Source organism: Petaurus breviceps, unplaced genomic scaffold, assembly GCF_028583685.1.
Source record: "Petaurus breviceps papuanus isolate PSGF00001 unplaced genomic scaffold, PetGlider_PUasm1.0 176, whole genome shotgun sequence".
Lineage (NCBI taxonomy): Eukaryota > Metazoa > Chordata > Mammalia > Diprotodontia > Petauridae > Petaurus > Petaurus breviceps.
In genome coordinates this window covers 32122075-32142897 of record NW_027185771.1, presented here as the reverse complement: position 1 = coordinate 32142897, position 20823 = coordinate 32122075, and the positions used below count along the sequence as shown (strand labels likewise).

The following is a 20823-nucleotide window of genomic DNA, read 5'->3' as shown; positions in this document are numbered from 1 at the left end:
TTGATGTGAAAAGAAAGTCCTGAACTGGGAGGAGCTGGTGACATAGATTTGGAGAGACAAGAGAGAGGCGGAAGATCTTTTTGGAAGCAGCACCTCGTGGAGAGAGAGAGACTAAGAGAATTGCTGGTGGCCGCTTTGAATTGCCCTGGACTTTTGAGACCTGCCCCCTGAGCTGCCAAGGACTGAGGAGACATGGCTGTTTTGCTGGTACTTTGTCTGTCTGTTTTGATGTTGTTTTGCCAGATTTGTCCACTGGTGAAAGACAGTCCTTTTGTTGAAGAAGTCCTGGAACCTGGCTTTTGGTTAAGAAGTCCTGAGACTGTCCTGCAGACAGAGAGTGAATACTGTCCACTGGTGAAGGACAGTGCTGTTGTTGCAGGGGTCTGGAGACTGTCCTGCAGACAGGATGAATACTGTCCACTGGTGAAGGACAGTGCTGTTGTTGCAGGGGTCTGGAGACTGTCCTGCAGACAGAATGAATACTGTCCACTGGTGAAGGACAGTGCTGTTGTTGCAGGGGTCTGGGAGCCTTTCTGTTGGTTCAGAAGCCCTGAAGAAGGATTTTCTTGTTGTATGTTTACAGAAATCCTGGGAGAGGGCTTTGCTAATGTGTTCAGGGGTTCTAGGACTGTTCTACAGACAGAGGATAAATTCATGAAGGGACTGGCAATGTATCTTGTGGCTTTGCTAAGCCTTGTCTCCCCAGGAACTAAGATTGCTGAGAACTTGCCTCTTGTCAAGATGAAGAAAAGACCTCCATTTGGGTATTAAGCTGTGTTTAAACTTGATGTAACTCTGGGGTAGATTCAATTGTGATCCAGGGGTGGGGAACTTTTGACCTTATGTTTGGAAACTAATCTCCATTTGAGAAGAGGGGCTTTGTGGTGGACTTAATTAAGGTATAGCCTAGGGGTGGAGAAGTATTTAGAACAGAGACTTTGTAATTGATTGAATGATTGGAAGGTCCTGGGGTGGGGTAGTCATTGGAGATTATTTAATCACATTTAGTAAATGCTGTATTTGGAATGATGTCATGTTTTGATCTTCTCTGTTCTTGGTTTGTCACTGAATGAAATGGAGAGCACCTATGCTGGTATTCTGAACCTTGGGAAGTTGCCTTTCCTTGGCATTACATTACAGAGACTAGGTATAAAATCAAGCAGCCAACCCCTAAACTTGCTACTACTATGGAAGAATTGTCCCAGGAAAGACTCAGAAAGTGTAGTTTGAATTTTTTTTTAATTGGGAGAAGTCTGGGAATGTTAGGGCAAGTTGGAGAGGCAACAGAGCTGTTAGGAGAAAAAAAAAATTTGTCAAATCAGAATCTCCCAGAAGAAAACTCCCAATGTGGTAGAAGTTACCATCTAAGTTCAGTTCTTTTCTTCAGCAGAAATCTATATATGAAAATATGTCTATAAATGCTATATACAGAAAGAACTTTAGATAGTCCTTAGACATAATTACATGTAATATGATCAAATAATAAGTTGTAGAATATAAAGCACTTGAGAAATCATCCATTTATGGTTTAGAAATTATTAATTGTGCTTAAAAACTAATTGGGGAAAAATAACTATTTATTATATATTGGAAGTACTCTAACTATACTTCTTAACTTTTCTCATCACAGAATTTCTACTTATGAAACCCCCAATAAATATCAGTATGTGAAAGTTGTCCATTGGGGTGTTTGTTTCCTAAACAGCAAGTCCCTTTTCATGAAGAAAAGTCTTGTGTACGTACTAAACATGGAAAGGACTTCTACCACAGTACAGATCTTACCACCCCAGAATTCATGGTAGAGTGAGAGAGATACCATGAATGCAAAGAAAGTGAGAAGTTCTTCTGTGTCAGTGCAAAGCTTCTTTTTTTTTTCTTTTGCTTTTTGGAGGGCAATTGCAGTTAAGTGACTTGCCCAAAGTCACACAGCTAGTAAGTGTGTCAAGTGTCTGAGGCTAGATTTGAACTCAGGTTCTCCTGACTCCAGGGATTGAGGGTGGGGTGGGGACCATTGAAGGCCTCCTGCAGAGGGTAGAATTTGAGCTGAAAGTCTTAAATGAAACTGTGGAAAGTCAGGAGACAGAGGTGAAGAGGGAGAGCAATCAAGGCTCTCTCCATAGTTACCAATGATTATCTAATTGCTGAATCCAAGAATCTTTTCTGAGTTCTTGTTCTTCTTGACCTCTCTGCTGCTGCTGACATGGATTGCCCTTTTCTCCTTGATATTCTCTTGTCTCTAGGTTTTTGGTTCACCTGCCTATCTGACTGCTCCTCAGTCTCTTTTGTTGGATCTTCTTCCAGGCCATGCCCACTAATATAGGGGTCCCACAGGGCTCTGTTCTGGAACATCTTTTCTTCTCCTCTACGTTACTTCACATGGTGATCATATCAGCATCTCTATGCTGATGATTCTAAAATCTGCTGATCCAGCCTTGTCCTCTCTATTGACCTGTCTCACATCTCCTACTGCTTTTCAGACATCTTTAACTGTATATACAACAGATATCTTAAACTCAACATATCCAAAACTCAACTCATTATCTTTCCCCCTACACCTTCCTCCTCTTCCCAACTTCCCTGTTACTGTTTAGGACACCATCATCTCTCCTGACCCCTCCCCTCCCCCCCCCACACACTGTAAGGGTTATGGGATTTAAAGATCTTCCATGCCCCATTGGACTTGCTGACGTAGCAGGAAGGGGCAGAGCAAGAGGAAGAGGGAAGCCAAGCTAGAGTTCCTGTGGTGGCTAGCGGTGCAGCAGAGGCAGAGGCAGTGGCAGCGCGAAGCCCTTTTTGAGTTAGCCAGAATTTCTGCTAAGGACTCCTGCTGAGGACTGCCAGGGGCCGGAGCTGCTGGGAGCACGCTTCCGGGACGCTGGGTGGTTGCTGTGAGTGGGGAGAGGAGGACCTTTGCCTGAGGTAGCCTATTCTGTTTTAAAGGCTTGAGAATGTGGGTGCTTTCTACTTTATCTACCTGTGCCAATGTCATAACTACTTTGATGGCTTTCACTTTCTGGTTTTGGGACTCAGTCTTTTGGTATCTTAATAAATTTTCTAGCTTATTCCCCCATATGGCAAGCATGATGTATTTTGTGATGGATAATTATATCAGCATATCTATAATTTCCATAGGCATTGTGAATATGGCATTGCTGATACACCCACTCACCCATATTCACAACCTAGGTGCCATCTTCAACTTCTCAGTATCTCTCACTCCTATCCAATCTGTTACTAAGGCCTTCAATTTTCTAACATCTCTAAAATACTCTGCCTTCTCTCCTCTGATATTGCCACTACCTTGGTGCAGGCCCTAATCACCTCACACTTGGATTATTGCAATAGCCTACTGGCTGGTCTCTGTGCCACAAATCTCTCCCTACTCCAGTCCATCCACCATTCAGCTGGCAAAGTGATTTTTCTAAATTGTGGATCCAACATGTTGTCCCCCCCCCCCCGCCCATCTCTGGCTACTAGCTTCCCTGGCTAAATTTAAGCCTCAACTAAAATTCCATTTTCTATAGGAAGCCATCCCAACCCCTCTGAATTTTAATGTCTTTCTGATGTCAATTATTTCCTTTTTTTCATGTATTCAGCTTGTTTGCATATATTTGTCTTCTTTCCCATTAGATTGTGAGCTTCTCCTTCTGTGGTGTTTAGATTTTTCACAAAACTTGGACAGATTTACCAGTCCTGGTTAGACAAATCTACTCCTTATACAGCTGTGTAACAGGCTGTAACTTGGGCCTAAGTCTCATCTACACGATTAGAGTTTATCTATTACAGGGTTGGCACATCGTGACATACGCCTTGGGCATTTACCATCTCAATCTTTTCATAGCCTTCCTTTCACCAAAGGTAGATCCCTCCTTAACGGAAGACTTAGATGAAGGGCCTTCCTTACCCACAAAACAAACTGAGGAATTTTGTCCTTTCATTTGAAGGCTTCCAGAATTTAAATGTTGGCACTCTGCTACTAAAGGCATTCTTGTTGCTGTGTTCTGTACATTTTTTTGATGCTTTCAACGTCCCAGTGTTCTGGCCGATCCTTGTGATGTACTTTGTCATGCTTTTCTGTATCACCATGAAGAGGCAAATAAAGCATATGATAAAATATAGGTATATACCATTCACACACGGGAAGAGGAAACACAAAGGGGAGGAAGACATGGGGAAGACATTTGCTAGTTAGAATCTGAACTGACCCTGTCACCACATAATCCAAGAAGGACCATTTTGAGCCATTGTAGCAATGCTTTTTTTTCTTCATATAAAGTAGTTGATTACAAGGGAGTCAAAATTTTCTTTGTAAAAAGGATCTTCAATTATTTGTAACTGAAATGTCAGAGAGGTTCTTGAAGACGCTGGCATTTAAGCCAAATTGCATCGAGTTCGTTTTTCGGTCATGTCATGTGTCTCACTCTGAAGGGATTCTGGATTCGACAGTAGGTGAATAGTCTTATGTTAAGGTGACATTTCTCCATCACCATTACAACCTGATTTCATGGCCCTGGAGTGTAAGTGAGGAAGGGGGAGGGCAGCTTGCTGGGAGTGCTCTGTGCTTCCTAAGTGGTCCAGCATTCATGGGGATGTCTCTAAGGCCTCCCTCCAATGCAGTCGGCAACCTTCAGCTGTCTGGGCACATGCATGATGTTTGGGGGCCATAATCAAGTCATTGAATAGTAGATCTGATGATAAATTGAATGCTGCCTTTTTCCTAAAGAACTTAACATTTTAAAGGTGATTTTCAAGTAATTGTGTATGGGGATCTAATGCCGGTTTCCTAATTGCATCTTACTAGAGATGTTTAAAGTTTGGCTCTTTTCATAATGACTCAAAACTTTGTTCTTAATGACCATGATTTCTTTTGAGTGCCCTGAATTATAAATATATAAATATAAAAAAAAGTTTGTGAGCTTCTTTATACTCCTTTTTGTATTTTCAGCACTTAGCACAGTTCCCGAAACTTACTAGGTTTTTAATAAATATGTACTTACTGAATGATAGAGAAGGGGGGCAGGGAAAGTGAATTCAATATTGCTAGAGCAAACTCCATTTTCAGTGTTTTCTGATTTGAGGGGATTTTAGGTGGAAACCGTAGAGGAATTAGAAGTAGGATTCTGGTATAGGAACTCTCAATTGAGAAATAGGTTCTTTAGGAGATGGAAGTGAGGTAGGGAGTAGTTTATTTACGAAAATAGAGGGGAGCTATTCCCAGGATTATATAGCACTCAGGACCCAAGGAGGGTACTTGGTTCCATCTGCAAGTACTTTCTGATTTCACAAGGGAGACCTGCATTTTGGTTCATCTATTTTTGAGAGGGAGATTGGTATAGTAGAGTCTGTGAGTCAAGAACTGTTTGAATTCTATCTCAGATACTTACCAGATGTGTGACACTGGGAAAATCACAATCTTCAGTCTCAGTTTTCTCATGTCATAACTTGTTTTGAGGATCAGATTGACAGGGTGCTTGGATGCCTGTGTTTGAGCCCCACAAAATCACAACTCTCCCTAGCCTCAAACACTGCTCCTAGCAGTTTTTTTTTTCTAGCGAAACAGGACAGCACGCCCTAGCAAAACACATCTCTCCTAATACAGTAGCCAGCTGCACTGAAGAATTTATTAGTTTAAACCAGCTATGTACTGGCTGAACTGGCTGTGCACTGGGTCATAAAGATATTTTACTACTCGACAAGACACTGATGGGGGCAGCCTGGGTATTTCTCAGTCAGCCCTCACTGTTAGTTGACTTGGTGACATTTCAGGTCTAAAAACATACCTCCATGTGGTCTCCTCCCTCCCAGGCTATTTCCCAGTGAACTCTGTGTAAAATACCTGTGCAGTAGATACTAAAGGTGCATGTTCCTTTAAATATTAACCACTCCTTAACCATTCCCTAATCCCACCCTGAATCACCTAGTTAGCATATTTGGCACAAGTTTTACTATAGAATATCCTATACAAACTTAAACTGTACTCCTCTAAGGTTGCAGCTTCCCTGAAAACTCTTGCCCCATGAAAAGTGTAACAATAAACTTTTGTCATCTTGACTTAAAAAAAAAATACAGTCCACGAATTCATTCCAGACGGCCCTGATCTTATCAGGGACCAACAGTCTTGGGGTTCCTGGACTTTGTCAAACCTAATGACATAAATATTTGTAAATAACTTTGCAAACTTTAAAAGTACGATAGCTAGCTCTTATGATTAGTCCACATGAAGACCCCAGAACCCATAAGGAAGTGTTTTTTGGAGGTTAGTTTACTGAAAATCTATAGTGCTGGACCCAGCCTCTGAAACTTGATCCATAAAAAAATTCACAATATCATCTCTCTTCCCCTCAAAAACTGGAAAATGTATGAAATTTTATAACAGCTAGTTTTTATATAGCACTTTAAGGTTTGCAAAGTACCTTAAAAATATGTCCACAGAAGTAGAAAGTAGAGGTAGGAAAATCCTCCTGGTAGAATATAAAGAACCCTAAAGCTCAGCCTCACCCAGAAGTAGCTAATTACTTTGCTAAACCTTAACTAGTCAATGGACACACTGAACAGCTGGGAGTACCATTTTACTCTTCACATAAGAGTCATTTAAGAAGGCTCATGCTTTGGACCTTAGGAGTAGGAAATGGGCTAAGGTACTGATTGGGGAATCAATGTAAGTAAGCTGGATTTTATTGTCTGTGAAGTGGATTTTTGTTATTATTTCTTAGAGTTCAGTTTCCCAGGATCCATAACCATAACAATCTCTTGTTCCCAGGTATTAGATATGAATTCTCATGATTATGGTTCAAAACATCTCCATCATGCTTGTGCAGCATTATATAATGATACATAATATAAACATTTGTGCTTAAATTGCAAATATCCACTGCAACTGCGCAGTGAGATATAGGGATGAGGTGATATAAATTTGTGAGACTATTGCTGGCAATATGCCTTCTTTGTCTGTTTCCCTATAAAGTAGATGGGCACTGGTCAAGGGATAGGGAACCCTTAGGGTTGAACACACAAGCTGGAATGCTGTGTGTGCCTTGACTGACCCCCATCAAGGCTTGGGGGGAATCTGTGTTTGCCTCAACTGGCCCCCACTGAGGCTTGAGGGTATTTAGAGGAGTGCACAAGCTGTGCTTCTCAATTGACCCCCATCAAGATGTAGGGGTAGTTGACACCCCTTCTCACCAGCACCTATGAGAAGGGTGATTAGGGAATGCTGTAGGAGTTGGTGGTCCCATTATCAGCAACCCTTGGGAGAAGACTAGAATAAAGTAAGATTATTAACTTTCTTTTTAAAAACTGTCTTTCCTGTCTGACCAGATCAAGAATGAACCTGTGCTAGCATCCCTCCTGTGTGCTACGTTTATCTGTCTTACACTTGTCAATACATTCAAGGAGGAAAAGAGGGAAGAATTTCCTACTAAGATTACACACTACCTTATTTGCTCTCCTAGACTTCATCATTGTCTCCAAAAACTCATTTTCCTATGGGATGGAATCAACTCTGAAACTCACACTTCTTCAGTACCTTTGGAGCTCCTCCCTCCAAATGAAGAGGGTAGACATCTGAGAGCTTTGTCCAGATCCTCCATTTAAAGAGGGAGCAGCCACCTCATCATTTCCTATTTGGTTACTCTCTTGGATTTCACCTTGGTCTCCAGAAACTCATCTTCCTACAAGATGGAATCAACTTTGAAACTTACACCTCCTCTTTACCCCTTGCCCTTGGGGCCCCTCTCTCCCTCGGATTAGAGGGTGGAGGGTGGATACTGAAGACCTCCTCCTAGATTCTTCATTTAAGAATGGGGCTCAGGGCACTGAAGGACACGGCATTTCAACATGCCCCTGTGTGTGGTAGTCTTCCCTTCTCCCTATTTTTTGATTTTCTTTGTATGTGCTGTCTTCTCCCATTAGACTGAGTTTCTTGAAGAGAGGGACTATTTTTTCCTCTTTCTTTGTGTACCTGGTACATAGTGGGAACTTAAAAATGTTTATTGACTGACTTATTTGGAGTTTATTTTTAATGTTTTATTGATGCATTTAAAAAATATTACTGTCACTTCCCAATCACATGCTCTCCACCATCACAGGACCCTCCCTTCTAAAAAAAAGTATATTCAAACAAAACAAATCAATACATTGGCCAGGTCTAACTATGCAGGCTTCAATCTGCCCCTGGTGCATCTCCACCCAGAGAAAGGAGGCATATTTTAATGTCAAATCTTCTGGAATGGATATTAGTCATTTCATTGAACAGAATTCTGATGCTTTTCAAAGTTGGTTTCTTTATATTACTGTGATAATTGAGTTAACAGTTCTATTGATTCTCTTTATTTCGTACTGTAGCAATTCATAAATTCTTCCCAAGTTTCTCCAAATTCTTCAGTCTTTTTTTTAAAGGTGTGCAATAATTTTTCCTCCACAGTCCTCTAACACAATTTGTTCAACTGTTCCCCAAATGGATATCCACTTTTCCCACCAAGTTTTCTGCTACCACAAAAAGTGCTGTTATAAATATTATATATAGGACTTTCCCCTTTGTCATTGACCTTCATAGGGTTTATGTCTAGTAGTGGTATTGCTGGGTGAGAAGGTATGTACAGTTCAGTGATTTTTCTTATTTACTTCATCACTCCCTGACACTTTCCCCTCTGTGGTTTCTTTGGGGGCTGGTTTTGAAAGCATCTCAGCATCCTCCCACATTGGGCAATTCATGGTTCACCAAGCATAGATCTCTGCCTCAAGTGACTTTTGGGTTGTCAGAACTGGTGGGTACTGTGTTCTTTCCCTCAGGTGTGGTGGAGTGCTACACAGCTGCCCAAATGCATGGTATTCTGTCTTGATGACCTGACCCCTGGTCTGGCACCAGCAGTTCAGATAGTCTGGCACTGGCAGTACTGGTGCTTTTTAGCTGTAAACCCCCAGCAGGTTTTGCTCCTGAAGGGCTATAGTCAAGCTGGATGTCAAGGCTGGAACAAACTTCTGGAGCTCAGGTTTCTATAGCTCTGGAAATAGGGAAGGGGAACTAGAGTATAAAAGGTTTTTATGTAAAAACTTGTCTCGTGTTCTTGGGTCTCCTAGTGCAGCTTCACAGTCAGTATAATGGGAGGCAAAGGAGGGGTGCTGAGTGAGCCTCAGGGTCAATGAGCATTAGTTTCTGGGTTCTTTTTAAAAAATCTTTTGGATTTTGGTTATTCTTGACCATGGAAACAGCTGATAAAAGTGCGTAATTTCTGTTTTGGAGAGGTTTTAGACATCATGGGGATTGTAGAAAATGTCTAGTCTGCCATCTTGTTTCTCACATCCCAGATTTCTAATATGGTTCCAAACTGTTTTTCCAAAATGGTGGGACAAATTCACAACTCCACTAACAGTGCATTATTGTTCCTGTATTTAAACATCATATTTATCATTTTAATTTTTTCCCTTGCCAATATAATGGGTGTGTTATGTGTGAAAATGAAAGTAAACTGAGAGATGAGGTTCCAAACATGACCAATTTATTAGAATAGCAGCAACCAACAAATTGGGCAACGGTTTCTCTTAATGTCCAAAGACGAGTGAAAGCTGAGAGTTTTTTAAACCTAGGTGTGTCTTCTTTCTGATTAGCCTGACAGTATAGCTTTTGGAACTCCTCTTGCAAAGGTAAGACAAACCCAATTAGTCGATATTTTAAAGAGGTGGGTTGAGTCACCTCAGCTCCTCCCTGTTAATTCCCATTGGGTTGTTCAGTCTTCTGATTCTTTAACTCTTCATGACTCCTGTGGACCATAGCATGCCAGTACTGTCCATGGAGTTTTCTTGGCAAAGATACTGTAGTGATTTGCCATTTTCTTCTCCAGTGGATAAGGCAGAGGTTAAATGACTAGCCCAGGGTCACACAGCATTTACTATGTCTCAGGCCTTCCTGATTCCAGGTCCAACACTCTATCCACTGAGCCTTCTAGTTGGCAGGTGAGATTAATCCTCAGGTGATAAGATTAGTTTGCTGGCTTTGATTGAATCAACTTGAATATGGATTGAGTGGGTGGTGGATGAGGTTAAAAAGTGGTCAAAACCAGGGTGGAGATATAAATTAAAATAATATAATGAAGACTCAAATGGGGGCTACCTGATTAAAGGGTGGAAGTAATAACAAATTTGACTTTTAGGCAAGTTTCTCCAGAAACTTGGTGAAGGATGAAGTTACATAGGTGACAAGTATTAAACCTATGCCCAGCCTATGTTTTAAAAGCAACTAAAATCAATTTTCAATTTTCTAAGTGTGAGGTGAAATCTGACTTGTAATGACTATTTTTCTTATTAGGGACTTGGAGCATTCTTTCACTTGTTTATTGACAATCTGCTTTAAAAAAAAAAAAACCCAAACAAACCTGTCACTTGACCATTTATTGGGAAACGACTTTTGTTCCTAAGCATCTACATCAACTTACCATATATTAGACCTTTATCAAATATTTGCTGCAAGAATTTTCATTAATCAGTGGCTTTTCTTAGCCACATTTTGTTCTTGCAAAAGCTTAAAAAAATTTATGAAATAAAATTTTTTTAGAAATTATCTCAAATCCTAGTTATAATAGTTGGGAAAGGTACTTCCAGGTCTCCCCCCCTCCCATCCCTCTATTATATATTACCCTTTGTATTAAAATTGTATATACTTCGGAACTTACTGAGTCATAGCATATAAAAATTAGTCCAATACCTAATTTCTGCTTCATTTCCAGTTTTTCCACCCTTTCTTCACAAATAACCCCAAAAGTTTGTGTTAACTATTGAACTCACCATGCATTTACTCAACAGCAGGCCAACTAGGCTCAATTACTTATTGCCTAGGCTGCCCATTTACATACTTTTATACTTTTTAATCAATGCCAAATGACTGACTACTACTGCTTTATTTATTTTGAGGACTATTAATGGTAGCCTTTCTTTCTTCCTCCACCTCGTTAAAAAAAAATCTCATTTTAGAGTTTTGGTGTTTTATTATTTTGTACAGGTCAGTAAACCCCTTGATAACTGCACTGCTATAGGACTAAATTTTGGTATTACTGTCATTTGTATAAGTACAGCCTTATCATGAACAGTCAAACTTCTCACATCTATTTGTCTTCCTTTATTTCTATAAAGTTGTAGCTGTATTCATGTAGCTTCTGAGTGTATATTGATAAATTGTTTTGTGCATTTTGTAGCTATGTCAAATATAATTCCTTTTTTATCCTAGGTTTTTTTTAACATATATTTTCATATATATAAAATACAGAAAAAAAGATTATTTTGTGGGTTTAATTTTTATCTTGCTACCTTATTAAAGTTACTGATTGAATTTTTTTCTTTCAGTTTACTGGATCTAAGTAGGACAGCATGTCTGCAGAGACAACTTAGCTTCCTCTTTTCCTATACACATTTCTTATTTTCTTCTGGGAAAGTTACTTAACCTCATAGTGTTCTAAAACTGACTACAGATGCAGGAGGGTGCTGACCTGTAGTAGTAGAGGCCATTTTCTTTTTTTTTTTTTTTTTGAGGGCAATTGGTGTTAAGAGACTTGCCCAAGGTCACACGGCTAGTTTTTTGTGTTAAGTGTCTGAGGCAACATTTGAACTCAGGTCCTCCTGACTTCAGGCCTAGTGCTCTATTCACTGCACCACCTAACCACCCCAGGGCATTTTCTTAACCATCAAGCTCCTCAGAAATCACCAGTTCCAAGTTTTTTAGTGTTTTTCACATGACTTAAATTTTGTCAAAAATCTTTTTTCCAAATCTACCACCAAAACTACATTAAAAAAATACTTTAACATTTAACTATTCCTTTATTTGTGGTACAAATCCAATGTTGTCATAAAGATTTTTAAAATATATTATCAACTTTACTAATATTTTACTTATTAATTTGTGGTAGCAGTCTTCGTTTTTCTCTTTTCCAGTTTGGGTATCAGGATCACATTTTTCTTATATTTCACCTTTAACAAGGTACCTTCCCATCTTTACAAAAACATATCTAATATAGAAATTAATTGTTCTTTGAATCCTCAATAAAATTCACTTTTAAATCATTCCAAGGTGTTTTATTTTAGTTCTTTTATAGATAGTTCAATTTCTAAGACTGGGTTTTTGACTATGTATTTCTTTTTCTGTTAATCTATCAAAGTGTTTATTTCTGTAACTACTGAACCACTTTAAGTTTTAATTTTGGTACCACATAATTGAGCAGAATATTTCAACAATTTCCTTTAATTCCTCATTTGTTGGGAATTTTACTTATTTTCTTTTTAAGCTTGGTAATTTGGTTTTCTAAAATCACCTTTAGATTCTCATAAATGCCTTCACTGACCTCTGGAAATTGTTTCTCCCATCACATTAGGTTTGGTTTCTGGGATAGTCTCTGGTATGTAAATAAGAAGTCAGAACTTGGTCTGCAAATAATTATTTTGATTTGTCTCCTCCCACCAGATCTTCATTTCTTCCTGTGTCTCTAATCTATTTCAAGTTTATTTTTCTTGATTCTCCCTTTCCCCTTTTACTCTGTGCTGTCCCAGCATATGGTTGCAATTCATATTTTTTTCTTTCTTCCCCAATCCACCCTCTCCTTTTGAGTTCATTTCTGATGTACTTTTTCTTTTTTGCCTTTTGGAGGGCAACTGGGGTTAAGTGACTTGCCCAAGGTCACACAGCTAGTTTTTGGGTTGCGTCTGAGGCTGGATTTGAACTCAGTTCCTTCTGACTCCAGGGCCCATGCTCTATTCACCTAGCTGCCCCCTCTGATGTACTTTTCTAAGTAGCATTAATTTACTTATTTCTCTCAGTTTGTTCTGAAATCTATTTACTCACTGTTTCTTTATTCTTTGTAGCTCATACAAGATGGGAACTCTTAGGAAACAAAAGCTTTGCTCTCGTTTCTTTTCTTCAGTCCTATTTCAGTTGTTTCTGACTCTACACGACCCCACTTGGGGTTTATGTGGCAGAGACACTGGAATGGTTTTCCACTTCCTTCTCCAGGTCATTTTACACATGAGGAAACTGAAGCAAACAGGGTGAAGTGATCTGTCCAGGGTTATACAGCTAGAAAGTGTCTAAGGCCAGATTTGAACTTAGGAATTCAGCCAGACACTCTACCCACTGTGCACATAGCTTCCTTTGTAAGCACAATTGCAAAGCATGTCTCTACTTTCCTTCCCTATATTTTGTTTTGGTGGACTTTTTTTTCCCCCCCCCGAGATTCATTTCCTGACATTTCAATTCATAAAAGAGGTAGTTTGTTGTGGTGACTTTTTTCTTTTTATCAGTTACAAAGCCTGGTCCTACTCCTCCACATCTTTACATTCTTCATTTGCCTATCCTAACAGTATGTATTATTCTCCCTGGATGCAGAATGTTCATAAGAAATCATATATTGCCTTGCCCCACCAACCCCCAAACCAACACCTTGGGCAACTAGGTGCTACAGTGGTTAGTGTGTTGGGCCTAGAGTAAGGAAGACATCTTCCTGAGCTCAAATCTGGCTTCAGACACTTTGAAGCCCTATGACCCTGGGAAAGTCACTTAACTCTGTTTGCCCCAGTCCCTCATCTTTAAAATGAGGTAGAGAAGGAAATGGTAAACCACTTCATTATCTTTGCCAAGAAAACCCCAAATGGGGTCACAAAGGGTCAGAAACAACTGAAATGAGCAACCACCACCACCACCTTGGCTCAAAGGGACAAACATTTTTTAAAGCTTTACAACATTATTCTCTTATTAGTATCCCTTCTTTCCTTCTGCCCTTGTCAGGCCACAGCCAGAAGGAGTTCCATATTAGGAACTAGACTGACAAGCTGAAGGACGTCCAGAGCACCATTATGAAGGATCTGCTAAATGGGAAACTTTAACCTGGAGAAGATTAGATTGGGGAAATAAATATCTTCAAGTATTACAAAGGCTGTCACATGGAATGGTACAAATTTGGCAAACATTCCTTAAGTACCTACTATGTGTCACCATGGTACTAAGTATAGCACTAAAAGAACAAAAGGAATAGATGTCCTTATTCCCAAAGACTTAACATTCTCTTGGGAGAAGGGGTAGATACAATAGGTAAAAAATATGTATGTATAATTTCAAAAGGAAGGAAAGAGCACTAACAACTAAGTAGGTCAGGAAGTTTCCTATAGGAAATGGCACTTAAGCTGAGCCTTTAAGAAAGCTAGGGATAGGGGCGGCCAGGTAGCACAGCGAGTAAGAGCACCGGCTCCAGTGTTGAGAAGACCTGGATCAATCTGGGCTCAGATACTCAGCACCACACCCAGAAATAATTGGCCGTGTAACCTTGAGCAAGTTACTTAACCCCAATTGCTTAGGGGCGGCCAGGTGGCTCAGTGAGTAAGAGCACTGGCTCCAGTGTCGGGATGACCTGGATCAAATCTGGGCTCAGATACTCAGCACCACACCCAGAAGTAACTGGCCGTGTAACCTTGAGCAAGTTACTTAACCCCAATTGCTTTAAAAAAAAAAAAAGAAAGCTAGGAATACTAAGAGGCAGAAAAGAAAGAGGGTGCAATTTCAAGCAAAAGTATAGATGCAGGGGAGCAAGTGCTGAATTTAAAAAACAGCAATTAGTCTAATTTGGTTAGACTCCTAAGTGAGAAATGGGGAGTAATGTGTCATAGGCCTAAATAGGTGGGGGAGCCAGAATGTGAAGGGGTTTTAATGCCAAACTGAGTTTTAGTTTATCTTTTCTTGAAAGAATCAGTAAGAAGCTTATGTTGTAGCAATGGTGTGGTGGATGGATTGAAAAAGGGAGAAACTAAGAACCCAAAGCCCAATTAGAAGACTGTTGCAATAGTCTAAGTTAAAGACAAAGGTTAAAAGAGCAATGGCCAGGGGAAAGGAGATAAGGGAACTTATGCACCTGGATAACTAGAATGATGATGGTGCTTTCAAAAGAAAGAGGGAAAGTTGGAGGAAATGTTTAGAGAGAAAGAGGCAAGGGTGGGACATGGATAATGACCCAACAGAGGACAATGGAAGGCAGATCAGACAAGTTTTTCTTGGCCTCAGCTACAGAAGGAATTTGGGGAGAGGCAAATTTAGGCTAGGATAAAGAAAACTGTTAATAAATGGAAGTACATAAAATTTAAAATATAAAAAGATGAAGTGAAAGGAAGCATTTTTGCTTAGCTCACCTAGCACACCTCCTCCACAATTAACTCAAAAACCTCTCATATAAAATTCTGATTTCAAAGGTCAAGAAAAAAGTCACAGTGAATATTTTCAGCCCAGGGCAGCTTAGGGAGCCAGAGAAGGCTGCAGATGCAAGGGCTGGGCAGAAGCATGTGTGGCAGCAACAGTGAAAAGTGTTCCAGTGCCTAGGAAAAAAAAAAGTTGAGATAGGGTACTAGAACAGGAAAAAAACCCAGGGGATTCCTGAATTAGCACTTGGTACAGAAATATATTGCCACCTGGCAGAAGGGTTGTCCATTACCCCAATTCTGGGTCACTCAGGGTAGTGAGGAACAGTTACAAGTGAGCATGGGCTTTAAATGTGCACTGATCAAGGAACAAGTTTTGGAACCATAGCTAAGTGACTCTCAGATCCCAGAAGTAGAGCAGCAAGGACTCAGTTCTAACCTTTAGTCCACTAAGTAAGCCTGTAATGGAACAACCAGAGCAGGGATACTAGCACCAAAAGGCAGCCAGCAGTTCAGTCCCTGAACCTGCAGAACTTGCAGCAGGGTAACTGTGACTGAATTCAGCAGCAGTCTCCTGAAACTCTCAACCACATACAAGCCGAGAGGTTCAAACTTGGCTCAGCAATCTGTCAAGCTCAGACCAACAATGTGGTAAACACGTCACTGATCACACCACTTTGGCAGCACTGAACATTTGCAGGCCCCCAGAATGATCTACGAAAGCCAAGCAGAAGAATGTAAAAGGCCAGAAGCTTAAGCCAGACATCTCCTTCCCATCCCATCCCCCTCTACCCCTTATGGAAGTGTACAGTGTCCAACACCAACACAGAATTCAAAGACAAGAAGCAGCCTGGAAGAATGAGCAAGCAAACAAAAAAATAACCAGACCTTAAGGAGCTACTATGGTAACAGCGAGGCTCAACACTCAGGAGACTTGAAAACATCAACAAGCAAAGTCTCAATAGGAAAATGCAGCTTGGATATATGTCCAATAAAGATTCCAAGAAGAGTTAAAAAGTTGAGAAAGCAAAGAAAAAAAATCAAAGAAGAGTCATAGAAAATATAAGAGAATTAAGAGCTTGGAAAAAGAGGCACAAAACCTTACTGAAAAAAATTCCCTGAAAGCTACAATTGTTCAAATGGAAGCTAGTGATTGCACAAGACAACAGGAAATGGCAAAACAAAGACCAAAGTCAGAAAAAATAAAGAAAATGGGAAATACCTCACAGGAAAAACTGATCTGGAAAACAGATTGAGGAGAGAGAATTTAAGCATTGGATTATATGAAAGTCACGAAACAAACAAAAAAGCCTAGATGTCATATTAATAGCACCTTCAAAGGAAAACTGACCAGAGAGCTTAGAATCAGAGAGCAAAGTAGAAACTGAAAGAATCCACTGGTCATCTCCTGAAAAGAAGTCCCAAAATGAAAACTCCCAAGAATGTTAGAGCCAAAACCCAGATGTCCCAGGTAAAATTTATATATTCTCATTTAGAATAGACCTCCTAATGTAATCAAACATCTCTTTTTCCTTCACATCTTTTGGTCAGTATTTGAATTTGTCTCAGATAAGTGCTTTGGAAATGCTTAGCATGGAAATATATAGACTAACAGCTTTAATCTATTTAAAACTTTCTAAATTAAATGTTTCCATAAACAGTATTGTAATGGGTTTTAAATTTCTGAATTCAGTTAATTTAGATTTGTTACAATTAATACATTACCCTCTGTATTTAAAAAAATAATTGTTATTCAATTTATCAATATGGAACACAAATGCTTTAAAAATTAATTTTGCTTCTAATCGATACCTAACTACTCCAGAGATTCTTACTTTTTTTGTGTCATGGAACTCTTTGGCAGTCTGATGAAACCCATAGACTCTTTCCCAGGATATTTTTAAATGCATAAAATACACAGGATTACAAAGAAAATCAATTACACCAAAATAGTTATAAAAATGTTAAAAAGTTAAAAAGTTCAGAGATTTTTCCTTTACAAAAATGAAAACTTTGATTTGAGGTTCTTAGTGAATCCGTCCCCCTTTGTCTTCCTGAAACAGCAATTTAATAGACACAATACTGATATATCCTGATCTAAGAAGTATGAATTATTTAAAAATTTGATCATTTTTGGCTTGGGGGGTTTGGCTAACATGGGCAGCAATGTATTCTAAGCATACCCTGAACACTGTCCAGAACCCCATGGAAGTGTATCCTGTAGCTGCATCATGAACTGTCAAGTGCCACCTTCTGATATATTACTCCCTGTGTTACACCTACAGGTACTCCAGTGAGGCTGCTAATACATTACCTAAACACAACATTATTTCATTACATTGTAGATATAAGTTGACAGGTGTAAGAAACAAAATGAGTCTCTGGAAAGGGGTTATCCAGAGAATAAAGGCATAAGTGAAATGATGAATTTCACTGCTTCCAGAATTTTGAGTCTGGTGCTACTTAACAGCTTATTGTGTTAAAAAATATTGCTGTTACCAAAGGGAAAATTCCTTGGTCTTATGGAGCTAACTAACCCAGAGTTGGGGCTACAGTAAAAATGATTTTTCGAGGGCTGAACTTGGCCTTCACTTTGGTGAATAGTCAGGAGGAAAACAAAGAACTCTTGCCAAGATTACTTACATGAAGCATACTCAAGTCTAAAAATTATTCAAAACCTTTTTACCTTTTAAGTTTTATACAGGACTTCACATGCATTATTTCATTTACATGCATTGCCACTTACTATCTTGGGCAAATTACTTATCCCTCTCTGGGCCTCAGTTTCTTAATCTATAAAGTAAGATGGTTGGCTTACAGGATCCCCAAGATCCCATCTTACCTGAATTTCTACTAATCATAAATTTATCTGAGCCAATAAATAAGTATTCTTGGGAAAGTTACAGAATTGGGGTTTTATTTAGCTACATCAACAAGAAAATATCCCTATTAAGATGCATTGAAAGAAAACTAACTCTAGAGGGCAGAAGGCAGGGTGCAAGGGAGAAGGGACTTTTGGAGTATTAAAAACAAAAAGTCTAGAATCAGTTTAGCACAAGAGCAAGGGTCTTAAGCAGTTAATAAACCTTTTATAAAGTCTATGATAGGATTTCCTTGATATTTTACCAGATTAAACACTTCAAATAAGTTTTCATGTCATCAACTCATTTAAGTTCACTTCAATAATCATCTTCTATGTGAAGGACACTGTAACAGGTCCTGAAGAGAAAAACTTTTACATATAACAGTCTTTGCCATCATGAAACTTATAGTACAGAGATGACATGTCCAGAGAGAGATAATTTAAAATAATACATTCTATTAGGCACAAAGTGCTATGTAAGTTCTGGGGATGGAGTAGGGTAAAGAGAACACAGGGTCACAGAAGACTTCAAAAAGGAGTATTTGAGTTGGATTTGAAGGATGAATAGAATTCAAGTGGTCAAAAACAATCTAAGCATAGGGAACAGCATAAACAGAAAATTTATATTCAGGGAACAAATCATCTGATTTGACTAGAGCAAAGAGTAAATGAACTGGGATAGTATTAGATAATGCTGGAACAGCAATGATATCTAATTATCTAGTTGTGGAGAACAGATATGTTGTATAGCAGGTGCAGGAGTTTCAATTGTTCTCCGTAGGCTGAGAACCATTGAAGATTTTAGAGCAGAAGCATGGCACGATCAAACATATGTGTGAAAATGGCAACCTTGTAAACAATGAATTAGAGGGTCCATAGAATAGAGAAATAAAGAGCTCTTAGTACCTTGCTGTATTGTTCCAGGCAGGTGGTAGGGAAGGCCTATATTAGGATGATAAGGGTGTGAACACTGTAAAAGAATGCACAATTTATAATACAGATTGTGTTCTACTGCCTATTAGACTGATCTCCAGAATTACAGGTAAAACATATTATAGCTCTGTATTTAAGCAAAGACTTGACAAGTTCTCTGCTTAAAGAATGAGCAAAATGAATATCTGTCAAATGAATAAGTGAAATAAACTAAAATAGAACTTGGGTAAGTAATTGAGTATGTGAGGTGAGGGAGAGGGAAGAACCAAACATAAAACCAAGGTTCTAAATACAGCAAAGTGAGGAGAATGGTGGCACCAGTGGCAAATGAATAAGCCAAAAAGAGCAGGTTTAGGGACAAAGGCAAAAAAAAAAGTTCAGCTTTGGACATGTAGGGTTTGAAATGATGGTGGGACTTTAATGGAATCATCCTGTAGGTAGCAGAACATGTGGGTCTGGAGCTTGGGAGAGAGCTAAAGTAAGAGTTAGAGATAATGATCCAGGAATCAACCAGTTTATGTAGCTGTAGGCATGGAAATGAACAATATTGTTAAGGCCAAAAAAAAGGAGAAATAGAAGAGGAACAAGAACAGAAATTGGGAAATAACTTCTTTAAGTTGTCTAGAAGTGGATAAGGAACTAATTAAGGAAGCAGAGGAGAAACTGAAGAGATTAGAGGAGAATTGGAAGTGTGCCCCTTTTGAAGTTTAGGAAGGAGAAACTATATAGAGAGGTATACAATAATGTCCGATACCACAGAAAAATCAAGGTGAGAATGGAAAATGCTACTACATATGCTAACTGGCAAATTTTGGAAGAACAATTTTGTTAGGTGTATCAGGATGAACATGGACAAGAGGTGCACAGGGTGAGAGGTGTGTTTAGGTTGCATCCTGCAATAGAGTACCCACACTGATGAGCTCATGGATTTACTGAAGTACTGTTGGGATGAGGGGTTTGAACTTCACAAGACTTCTCTCCAATGTGACTTTTCTGATGATTAGGGGACGGGCTGTGGTTGAAGGCTTTACCGATTTTGTTATTTTTAAGGGGTTTCTTACTTGTATGATTTCTCTGATGATGACCATGTTGTCGGCTCCATTTGTGTGGCTCCTTTCGAGTATGAGTTTTGAGATGGGAAGTAAGGGATGAGTTGTGTTTGAAGGCTTTCCCACATTCATTACATTCATAAGGTTTTTCTCCTGTATGAATTCTCTGATGTACAGTAAGGTGGATGATCTGAATGAAAGCCTTCCCACATTCATTGCATTTGTGAGGTTTCTCTCCAGTATGGATTTTTTGATGGCAAGCTAGGGAAGAACAGTTACTGAAGCATTTACCACATTCGTTGCATTTGTAAGGTTTCTCCCCAGTATGAATTCTCCGATGGTTTTTAAGGGATGATCTATGATTAAAAGCTTTTCCACATTCATTACAAGTATAGGGTTTCTCTCCAGTATGAATTCTCTGATGGTAGGTAAGGTAAGAACTATCCATAAAGGCTTTACCACACTCTTTACATTTATAGGGTTTCACTCCAGTATGGATTCTCAGATGGGAACTAAGGGATGATCGGTGGTTGAAGGTTTTGCCACATTCATTACACATGTGAGGTTTCTCTCCAGTATGAATTCTCTGATGTACAGTAAGTTGTATGCTCTGGATGAAGACTTTCCCACATTCATTACATATGTGGGGTTTCTCATCAGTGTGAATTCTCTGATGTACAGTGAGCTGTGTCCTACGTATGAAGGCCTTCCCACATTCATTACATTTGTGGGGATGTTCTCCAGTATGAATTCTTTGATGTGCAGTAAGTTCTGTGTTCCGGATAAAGGCCTTTCCACATTCATTACATTTGTGGGGTT

At 39.3% G+C, this 20823-nt stretch overlaps 1 protein-coding gene and 1 pseudogene across 2 annotated transcripts in view; one reads left to right on the top strand and one right to left on the bottom strand.

Moving 5' to 3' along the window:
- The first annotated feature begins 1074 nt into the window (after positions 1–1074).
- LOC138159566 (protein RER1 pseudogene) lies at positions 1075–5842 on the top strand (annotated as a pseudogene).
- A 3633-nt stretch (positions 5843–9475) lies between these two features.
- LOC138159473 (zinc finger protein 135-like) overlaps positions 9476–20823 on the bottom strand; it is a 26932-nt gene continuing 15584 nt past the window's right edge. For both annotated transcript variants that reach the window (XM_069085840.1, XM_069085839.1), the window contains one exon: positions 9476–20794. In XM_069085840.1, coding sequence (XP_068941941.1) covers positions 19877–20794 — 918 coding nt within the window. In that variant the 3' untranslated portion in view covers positions 9476–19876. The remainder of the gene's footprint in view (positions 20795–20823) is intronic.